The 10,784-nt window shown below is 45.3% G+C and overlaps 1 protein-coding gene across 1 annotated transcript in view; it reads left to right on the forward strand.

Annotated features, from left to right (window-relative positions):
* The window catches only part of FBLN1 (fibulin 1), a 124,618-nt gene that overhangs the window by 62,649 nt on the left and 51,185 nt on the right, over window positions 1–10,784 (forward strand). The window contains exon 15 of the mRNA XM_004380010.1: window positions 8,040–8,182. Coding sequence (XP_004380067.1) covers window positions 8,040–8,182 — 143 coding nt within the window. The remainder of the gene's footprint in view (window positions 1–8,039; window positions 8,183–10,784) is intronic.

Consider the following 10,784-nt stretch of genomic DNA (forward strand, 5'->3'; position numbering starts at 1 on the left):
TTGCCTCCCCCACCATCCGGCAGGCCCCAAGAAGGTAGAGACCAAGTCTGTCTCGTTTGCTGCAGCATCTCCAGCTCCTGGCATGGGGCCGGGCACACAGTAGATCTCTGTCCACGTAAAGAAGGTGGGGACCAGGTCTGTCTCGTTTGCTGCAGCGTCTCCAGCTCCTGGCATGGGCCAGGCACGCACTAGGTCTCCGTCCACGGCTGGAGAGGGAAAGGAGGCCGTAACGCCAGTGCTGGTTTGTGTTTCTAGCATGTCTGTGGCTGTGGCCACTGACGCCTCTTCTAAGCAGAAATGGGGTGGGGGTGGGGTGCGAGGCAGGACCCCATAGTGGAATCAAGGAATGGGTTCTGGATGGTTCTAAGGTCCTTCCTACAATGGCATGTAAGGGATGGCCGTGCCCTGCTGTCTGGAGGTGGAGAAGGACAGGCAGTGAGTTCTGTGCCTTGTGCCTGTGACAGGGACAGCAGTTAACTTTCCACGGGGACACACACAGCTCCTAGCCAGTCACCCCCCAGCCTCCAGGCCTCTTCCCGATGACCTGTGGTCTGGATCAGCTTCCTGTCTCCCATCTTCCAGGGCATTCTCCAAGCTAAAGCCAGTGGGCCTCTCTGAAGGGCCAGTCTGGTCCTGTCCCCCGCCCCCACCTTTAGAGTCCTTCCATGGTTCTCTGTCACTAGCAGATGAAGTCCACCTCCCTTGGAACGGCGCTCAGGGCCCCACCTGAGCTAGCCTCTGCCAGCCTTTGCACATACATCTCTTCTGACCCCGGCCTACAGCTCACCCTCTTTGCTTCCTGCTCTAGCCACGAGGGTTGCTTGCCCTTTCCTGAATGCGCCTTCCCTGTGGCTTTAGCTCAGGATGGGCAAACCTGCAAACTCCTGTTCTCCTTGAAGGCTTTGAGCTCAAAGATCTTCTCAGTGAAGTCTTTCCTTAATCTGAGCTCCCCTTGGCCCAGGTGTGCTCCAGCAGATCATTCACCTCATGGGATTGTCGTTGTTGGCGGGCAGTGGTGGTTCAGTGGTAGAATTCTCACCTTCCATGAGGGAGACCTGAGTTCCATTCCCGGCCAATGCACCTCATGCACAGCCACCACCCATCTGTCACTGGAGGCTTGTATGTTGCTGTGATGCTGAACAGGTTTCAGCAGAGATTTCAGACTAAGACAGACTAGGAAGAAAGGCCTGGTGATCTACTTCTGAAAATTAGCCAGAGAAAACTCTATGGGTCACAATGGTCCGACCCACAACTGATCACAGCATGGTACAAGACTGAGCAGCGTTTTGTTCCGTTGTGCTTGGGGTTGCCATGAGTTGGGGGCCCACCGGACAGCAGCTGACAACAACATTCTGGTTGCTACTTGTTTATCATCCCCGCTGAGCTGGGGGCTTCTTAAAGGCAGGGATTGGATCTGGTTAACCTCTGTATTCTTGGCACCTTCAGAATGTTTGGTCTGCAGAAGAAGCTCAGTAAACATTTGAATAAACATGGGTGGATGGGTAGGTAGATGGATGGAGGTATGGATGGATCAATGGCTGTTTGGATGGTGGATAGATGGCAGTTGGATGGATGGATTGATAATGGATGAGTGAATGGATTGATGGGTAGATGGATGGATGGATGGACGAGTGGGTGGATGGATGGATGGATGGATGAATGGATGGATGAGTGGATAGATGGATAGGTGGGTGGGAGAATGGATGGGTGGGTGAGTGGATGGATGGGTTGGTGGGTGAATGGATGATGGATGGATGGATGGGTGGGTGGGTGATGGATGAGTGGGTGGATGGATAGATGGATGGATGGATGGATGGATGAGTGGATAGATAGCTAGGTGGATGGATGGGTGGGTGGGTGGGGGAATGGATGGGTGGGTGATTGGATGGATGCGTTGGTGGGTAAATGGATGATGGATGGATGGGTGGATGGGTGATGGATGGATGGATCGACAGAGGAGTAGGTGAATGGATGGGTGGGTGGGTTAGTGGATGGCTGAATGAATGGATGGATAGATGGTAGTATTTTCAAGGCGTAGTTCAAATATTGCCTCCTCTGTGAAGACAGCAGGGCACAGCATGGATTCCATTGTTGTATTCAATCATTCATTTGTCATACTTCAGATTATTCATGCCAGAATGAGCACTTTTTCATTCATGTTAAGGGGGGAAAAGCAAACAAACCACCCAGGGCCTTTAGAGCCCATCCAGTAACCTTTCGTGGCTTCCCATAACCTCCCCGGACAACATTCTCACCAGGTGCCTACCCAGCTCTGTTTGGCCTTTCCTTGATTTGTGGAACTCCCTGCCCCTGAGGGTGGCCTGTTCATTTTAGGATGCCTCTGATATTTCCATGTGTGTGTGTGTGTGTGTGTACGTGTGTGTGTATGCACCTGCATGCACACATGAAAGATGTATCTAAATGACCCTACTATCTACGTCTGCCCTTCAGTTCTTTGTGGCTGTATAGCATGACTCCCATCATGCCCCTGAGAGACCATACAGTGCAGAAACAAACGAGCGAACTAGAACAGGGGCTCAGAGTCCTTGCCCTTTACTAACTCTGTGACTGTGGTAAGTCATTCACCTTTCAGAGCCTTATTTTCTCCATCTGTTAAAATTAGTGAGGCCTACCTCATAAGATTATTTTGGGGATTACATGAAATAACACCTGAGGCATTGTCTGGTAGGTATTCAGTAAATGTTGGTTTGCCCATTGATTGCAAGGTGCTCAAGTATTCATTTGGTTCTTGGTTTAAGTGGGAATGAAGGTCCAGAGGGTTTGAGAGCTTGCTACACATATACGTTGAGCATTTTATTTAGGCATCTCATTTCATCCTCAAAATGATCCTACAGGTGGTGGTGGTGGTTTGCCATTGTCGAGTCTATTCCAACTCCTGGCAGCCCCATATGTACAGATTAGAACGGCTCCATAGGGCTGTCGAGGTTGTGTCCTTTCAAGGCCTGTCTCCTGCGGCATCTCTGGGCGTGTTCGAACCACCAACTTTTTGGCTAGTAATCAAGTGCTTAACCATTTGTGCCACCCAGGGGCACAGTTCAAAGGGTTTGGATGTACCCAAGGTCATTGGTATGTAGAGCTGCCATCTCTCTGACCCCTAGACCTTGATCTTCTGGCTGTATCTCTAGAATCAGTCAAGATCCCAAGGGGAAATGGTAATGATCATCATTATTATAATGATAATAATACTGATAGTAATCATAACAAATATGACAGTTAATACTTACGTAGTGTTTACTGTGGACTAGGAACTGTTCCAAGCACTGAACTCATTTAATCCTCACAACAACCCTGTGGAGAAAGTACTATTATGATCCCAATTCCACAATGAGGACACAGAAGCACAGAGAGGTTAAGTAACTTTCCTGAAGTCCCGCAGCTGTTGTCTGGTGGGACTGGGATTCACACCCAGGCAGCCTGGCTGTGGGGTCTGTGCTCTGAACCGCTACCCTCTGCTGCTTCAAATACTGTAAAGAGAGGAGCATCCTGAGATCAGTTAGTGCTGGTCAGATTGTTACTCTAACTTCATCTCGGAGAGCCCTGAATATCACTTCCCATTCTATAATGCCCAAATGCAGAGCAGGACTTTTATTAGCTAAAGAAGGAGGCAGTGTGGTGTAGAGGAAAGAGTTGTGGAGATTAAATGAGATAATGGAAGCAGCAGTCAAGAAATCAAATGACGTATTGCATTGGGCGAACCTGTTGCAGAAGACCTCTTTAAAATCTTAAAAAGCAAAGTTGTTACTTTAATGACTAAGGCACGCTTGACTCAAGCCATGGTATTTTCAGTCACCTCATATGCATGCAAAAGCTAGACAATTGAAAAGGAAGACCGAAGAAGAATTGAAGCAATTGAATTATGGTATTGGAGAAGAATATTGAATATGCCGTGGACTGCCAGAAGAATGAAGAAATATGTCTTGGAAGAAGTACAGCCAGAATGCTCCTTAGAAGTGAGGATGGCAAGACTTTTTCTTGCTTACTTTAGACACATCATTAAGAGGGACCAATCACTGGAGAGGGACATCATGTTTGGTAAAGCAGAGGCTCAGCAAAAAAGAGGAAGTCCTCAATGAGATGGATTGACACAGTGGCTGCAACAGTGGGCACAAACATACCTACTCCTGTGAGGATGTGCAGGAGCAGGCAGCGTTTCATTCTGTTATACATAGGGTCGCTAGGAGTTGGCGCCGACTCGATAGCACTTAACAATAGCAACAAAAACAACAGGAAAAACGTCTGTCACAGGGAATCTGGGAAGATACAAGTATAGTTTTTGAAGCCTCTGGATCCTAGCCCAAAAACTCAGAACAATTAGATAAGAAAGTAAAAAATCCACAGAAAACATTTACATCTAAATGAGATGACAAGGTGTTCCCATGAAACCTCAAATATTATTCATGCTGACCTGCATGGTATTGACGTCTGTGCAGGAGAAAGTAGGTAGGAAGCAATGTGGTGTCCAATGGGCCTGAGATCAGGAGAACGTCAAAATAGTCAATAGAAAGTCACTGGAAGTTCGGTGGGCCAATTTGACAACAGCAGCTGAAACTGGGAGGCATTTTGCTCACTCAGTGAGTTTGTATGGGATTTGACTTGATACTTTTTGGTTGATCATTTTTATGTGAAATTGGTTTTCCTGAGATTTTAGAAAGAGGCATAGTACATGGTAGATTTTCTGACTTCACAGAGCTCCCTCATCTCTTATTTTTGGCAGCTCGATTTCTGATAAATCAGCTGCTGTTGAGTCAATTCTGATTCATGGCAACCCCATGTATGTCAGAGTAGAACTGTGCTCCACAGGGTTTTCAATGGCTGACTTTTCAGAAGGAGCTCAGAAAAGATTAAGGAACAGAATGACATCCCTATGGGTAATGGAAGCACACCAGAAAGGCATGCTCACAGACTAGATCAAAACTGTAAACTTCTATTTCCAAAAAAAAAAAAAAAAAAACTAAAAGCATCAAGAAAATTAATCAAAACATGGAGAAAAAAGTAAGTCAGAAATAGAAAAACCAAGAAGTGAGGTGCTAGAACTCAGGAAATAATTAACAATGAAAGAAAAGGCAATTCCAGAATTAAACAGACTAAACTAGAATGAACACAGACATGAATAAACACTTAAGAGGAATAGATGTTGAAAAGAAAAATTCTTAAAAAATAACAAAAGAGATGGAAAGACTTGAAGGGAAAGTGACAGATACTGAAGATAGGCAAAAAGATCCAACATGTGGATTATGAAAATCTCTGACGAAGAAATTCACAATGAGGGAAACTTTCCAGAAATTAAAAAAAATAATTAGAATTCCACATACCTGGTAGTATCAACCCAGAGCAACCAACCCAAAACATGTTCTAGTAAGAAAAGAAAAGACAAAACTGGGAGCCTCTAGGCAAAAACAGCCAGTGACTTATAAGGAGAAGTTGTATTGTCATCAGGATTTTTGACAGCAACACTTTATGCCAGAGTAATATACTTAACATACTCTTGAGAAGATGTGAGCCAAGATTTTTATACCCAGCAAAACTGACTTTCGTGGACAAACTGGTATCACCATGCAAAAATATCAACATGCAGGCATTAAACCTGTACAACTACAACTAAATGAGTGGTATAATGGTGAGAGTATAGTATGAGTCACTATATGCTGAGACCAGTGTAGCTATAGGACATCTATTTAAGAACTGTGGATAGAATAGAGAGAACTTGTGCAAAATAATTTAATTATTTTCAGTAATTATGTTAGTGGTGGTAATTTTAGTATTGCTATTGTGTGTAATGTAGGATAAACTAAATAATTATGGGACATCTGTCATTCCCTGTGTCCTTGGGAACTAGGATTCTTGATGTGGAAGAAAAGAGATCCCTTTGTAATATGTAAGAAACTAAACAAACAAAAAAAGTGTGTCCTCATTTTGAATTGGAAATATCAGTATGAATGTATGATGTATTTTATTTTTAAAAATCTTCATTGAAGAGGCCTAGAAACAATGACCAACCCAGTAGCACTAAGCATCCCTAGTGCCTAGATTATGGCCTTGAAATACCATTTTCTCCTAAAAACAATATAGTACCCTCTTTGATAAATGGCTGAATCCAGGTCAGGGACAATAAAAGTACAAAATGAGTCTGGAATATCTTGTCCTACCCCACAGCAAGGAAACCATCAAATGACAGCAAAGGTTATGTCAAAACGACTTAAGAGCCAACTTAATTTTCCCACTACCAAAGATGAGAAATTTTGAGCTTCAATGAAGGGTAATAATTGCAGTGGATTAGACCCCTCAAATATGTTTAAATCTGTGAGTTCATACTGATATTTAAAAGAAACTACTTGGTCACCTTTGGGGGAGGATAGGGAACCAGTTCATTATCCTGAAAACTGGTAAATAAAAGGAAAGAATCAAGCATTTTCTTGCTTCCCTATATGAACTGTACCGCCTGGTAACCAAATAGCATATGAGGGGAAGCATCTCTTTCTAGAAGCATCCCAACTAATAAATGAAAAAGATATGATAGAATCAGACTATCACCATTTTGCAGTCTCAGATGAATCAATGGATCGAGGCCCTGAGCATCCCCAGCTTGTTGTTACGTGCGTCGAGCGGGTTCCGACTCATAGCGACCCTGTGTGGGTACAACAGAATGACACACTGCCCGGTCCTGTGCTATCCTCACAATCGTTGCTATGCTTGAGCCTGTTGTTGCAGCCCACAAAGTCTAGGCTGCAGGAAACTGCTTAGGCTTCTTTAACACATAAGTTGTTTGGAAAATGGAGAGGTAAAGGGGAAACCTGTAGATTAAAAGAGACTTAAAAGACAGAACAAGAAATGCCAAATGGACAGTCTAATGGTTGAGTCTGGAGAGGCACACTTACGTGATAAAACTCGAATGAAACCCCAGGCAATGATGCTACGGGGGTCAGGATGGGGGTTACTTTAGGATGAAGGAGGGGGTAGAGATCGGTCTGCAGCACATGGAGGGGTCTCGGGGTGGCTGGCAAGGTTCTCTTTCTTGACCTGGGTGGTGATTATAAATTATATAAAGAGTTTGTCTTATACAGTTAAACCTGTGCGAGCTGGAACTCAGTGGGACTGCCTTGTTTATCCAGGTCTCGCAAGTTTTCCGCCTTTGACAGGGCGCAGTCTTACCACTTTTCTATCGCTGTCTATTAGTGGAAAATATTTGCATTTTCCTTCTCTGACAGGTTTCCACCTTATACTGGTTCCGGCTTTCGCAGGTTTTCTTGTCATCACTCTTTGCACTATATCTTCGTCTTGTGTCATTTTCTGTCTATGTTTAAGAAGTTTTAAAAATATGTCCAGCACAGTGCCTGGAGCATAGCCCGTTGATAAACTTCAGCTTCTTTTCCTTCCTCCCCGTCACATGACATATAGGTATATAGATTTGACTTCTTTGTGCTGGACGCTAAACTTGGCACTTTATGTATGCCTCCTCCTTTATTACCTCTATGACCCACCTGACCTGGGCTCAGTGAAGGCGGGATCACGTCTCTTCTGTTCACTTGGGTATCCCCGGCACCTGGCACCCAGCAGACACTCAAACGTATGTGTGTGTACATGTGTGTTCTGTAGGTGTGTACACACACATATTTACTTACATTAAAAAAATAAAGCAAGATCAACGCATCATTACTGAAACGATTACCTGTAGCAGAAGAGAGGAAATAGGGCAGAGTAACGAGGAACGAATGAGTGAGTGCACTTTGCAGGTGTAGAAACGGAAGCTCAGTTTGCACAGTTGGCAGATGTCAAAGCTCTGCTTAGCCACAGCCAGGGCAGAGGAAACCAGAGAGTGTCCCCATCCAGTTTGCAGGAAGGGCCTTGAGGCCTTGCCACAGAGTAGCCAGGGTGCTAGGCCGCCTCAGTGCTCCCCTGGAGCCGTCCCTGGGACCAGTGCTCCCCGGCCTGGCCACCCGCAGTCTTCCCTGCGCTGTGGGCTCTGTAGGGGCTCAGGTTCTGGCTTCCCCACCCACTTCTCATGCTGTGGTTCCCCTCAGGCTGCGCCAGGAGAAGACAGACACGGTCCGCTGCGTGAAGTCCTGCCGCCCGAACGACGTCACCTGCGTGCTGGACCCGGTGCACACCATCTCTCACACCGTCATCTCGCTGCCTACTTTCCGCGAGTTCACCCGCCCTGAAGGTGAGTTGGCACAGAGGTCCCGGGAGACGGGTCGTCTAGGGAAGCTTGCCTGCGGGCAGCCCCTTCAAGGCCTCCCTCCACCTGAGCTGAGAGCTTGACCTGGAGGAGGCTTTCCTTGGTAAAGCATGGTTGGGGTGTGAAAGGTAGCCCTCTTCCCTACCCTCAGATCTCCCCCATTCCCTGACTGCAAAGCTCCACTCCTGGCCCATTCTCAGCTCTCGGTTAAGGGTCTCCCCTCATGAGTGAAGCCCCTGGATGGTGCAAATGGTGAACATGCTCGGCTGCTAACCAGAAGGCTGGAGGTTCACCCAAAGCAATCTACAGATACAATGCAATCCCGATCCAAATACCAACAGCAATCTTTAAGGAGATGCAAAAACTAATCGTTAACTTTATATGGAAAGGAGAGAGCCCCCGGATAAGTAAAGCATTATAGAAGAACACAGTAGGCGGCCTCACACTCCCTGACCTCAGAACCCTCTATACAGTCACGGTAGTCACAACAGCTTGGTACTGGTACAATGACAGACACATTGACCAATGGAACAGAATTGAGAACCCAGATGTAAATCCATCCACCTACTGCTACCTGATCTTTGACAAAGGCCCGAAGTCCATTAAATGGGGGGAAAGACAGTCTTTCTAACCAATGGTGCTGGCAAAACTGGATGTCCATCTGCAAAAAAATGGAACAGGACCCATACCTCACACCATATACAAAAACTAATTCAAAATGGATTACAGACCTAAATATAAAACAAAAACTATAAAGATCATGGAAGAAAGAATAGAGTCAACACTAAACCCGTTGCCGTCGAGTCGATACTGACTCACAGCGACCCTATAGGACAAGGTGGAACTGCCCCATAGGGTTTCCAAGAAGCTGCTGGTGGTTTTGAACTGCCGACCTTTTGGTTAACAGCTGAACTCTTAATCACTGCGCCACCAGGGCTCCACGGTCAATGCTAGAGGCCCTAATACCTGGCATAAATAGGATACAAACCATAACTAACAATACACAAACATGAAAAGATAAGCTAGATAACTGGGATCTTCTAAAAATTAAACACTTAGGCTCATCAAAAGACTAAAAAGAGACTCTACAGACGGGGAAAAATTTTTGGCTATGACATACCCACCAAAGATCTAATCTCTAATATCTATAGGAAATTCCAACACCTCTACGATAAAAAGACAAATAATCCAGTTAAAAATGGGCAAAGGGTATGAGCAGACACTTCACAAAGAAGACATTCAGGCGGCTAACAGACACATGAAGAAATGCTCGTGATCATTAGCCATTAGAAAAATGCAAATCAAAACTGCAATGAGATGCCATCTCACCCCCAGCATTACTGGCATGAGTCAAAGGAACAGAAAATAACAAATGTTGGAGAGGTTTCAGGGAGATTTGAACTCCTATGCACTGCTGGTGGGAATGCAAAATGGTACAACCATTTTGGAAAACAATATGGTGCTTCCTTAAAAGGCTAAAAATAGAAATACCGTACGATCCAGCAGTCCCACTGATAGGACTATATCCTAGAGAAGTAAGAGCTGTCACACAAATAGACATACGCACACCCGTGTTCATTGCAGCATTGTTCACAATAGCAAAAAGATGGAAACAACCTAAGTGCCCATCGACAAGTGAATGGATAAACAAAAGTATGGAACATACACACAGTGGAATACCACACAATGATAAAGAACAATGAAGAATCTGCAAAACGTCTCACAACGTGGATGAATCTGGAGGGCATTATGCTGAGTGGAATAAGTCAATCACAAAAGGACAAATACTGCATGAGACCACTATTATAAAAACTCATGAAAAGGTTTACATACAGGAAGAAACAATCTTTGATGGTTATGAGGGAGGGGAGGGGTGGGGAGGGAAAAACACTAACTAGATTGTAGATTTTTGGTAACTTTGGTGAAGGGTAATACAGTACACAATACCAGGGAAGTCAGCACAGCTTGACAAGGGCAAAGTCATAGAAGCTTCACAGACACATCCAAACACCCTGAGGAACCGAGCTGAGGGCTGAGGGCTGGAGACCATGGTCTCGGGGGACATCTAGCTCAATTGGCTTAACATAGTCTATAAAGAAAATGTTCTACATCCGACAGTGGTGAGTAGCGTCTGGGGTCTTAAAAGCCTGGGAGCAGCCATCTAAGATACTTCTACTGGTCCCATTCCATCTGGAGCAAAGGAGAATGAAGAAAACCAGACAGGTAAAGATTAGTCCAAAGGGCTAATGGACCACAACACCACAATCTCCAGCAGACTGAGCCCAGAACAAATAGATGGTGCCCAGCTACCATCATCGACTGCTCTGACAGGGATCACAGTAGAGGGTCCTGGACAGAGCGGGAGAAAAATGTAGAACAAAATTCACATTCACACAACACATGCACACAAAGAACCAGGCTTGCTGGTCTGTCAGAGACTGGAGGAACCCTGAGAATATGCCCCTCGGACATCCTTTTTTTTTTTCTCCCCATACAAAAATTTATACATACATTGTTATGTGACTGTAATTGCTCTCCCCATACTGTGACAGCACACTCCTCCTTTCCACCCCTGATTCCCCGTGTC

The sequence above is a fragment of the Trichechus manatus genome, unplaced genomic scaffold (assembly GCF_000243295.1).
Source record: "Trichechus manatus latirostris isolate Lorelei unplaced genomic scaffold, TriManLat1.0 scaffold00069, whole genome shotgun sequence".
NCBI lineage: Eukaryota > Metazoa > Chordata > Mammalia > Sirenia > Trichechidae > Trichechus > Trichechus manatus.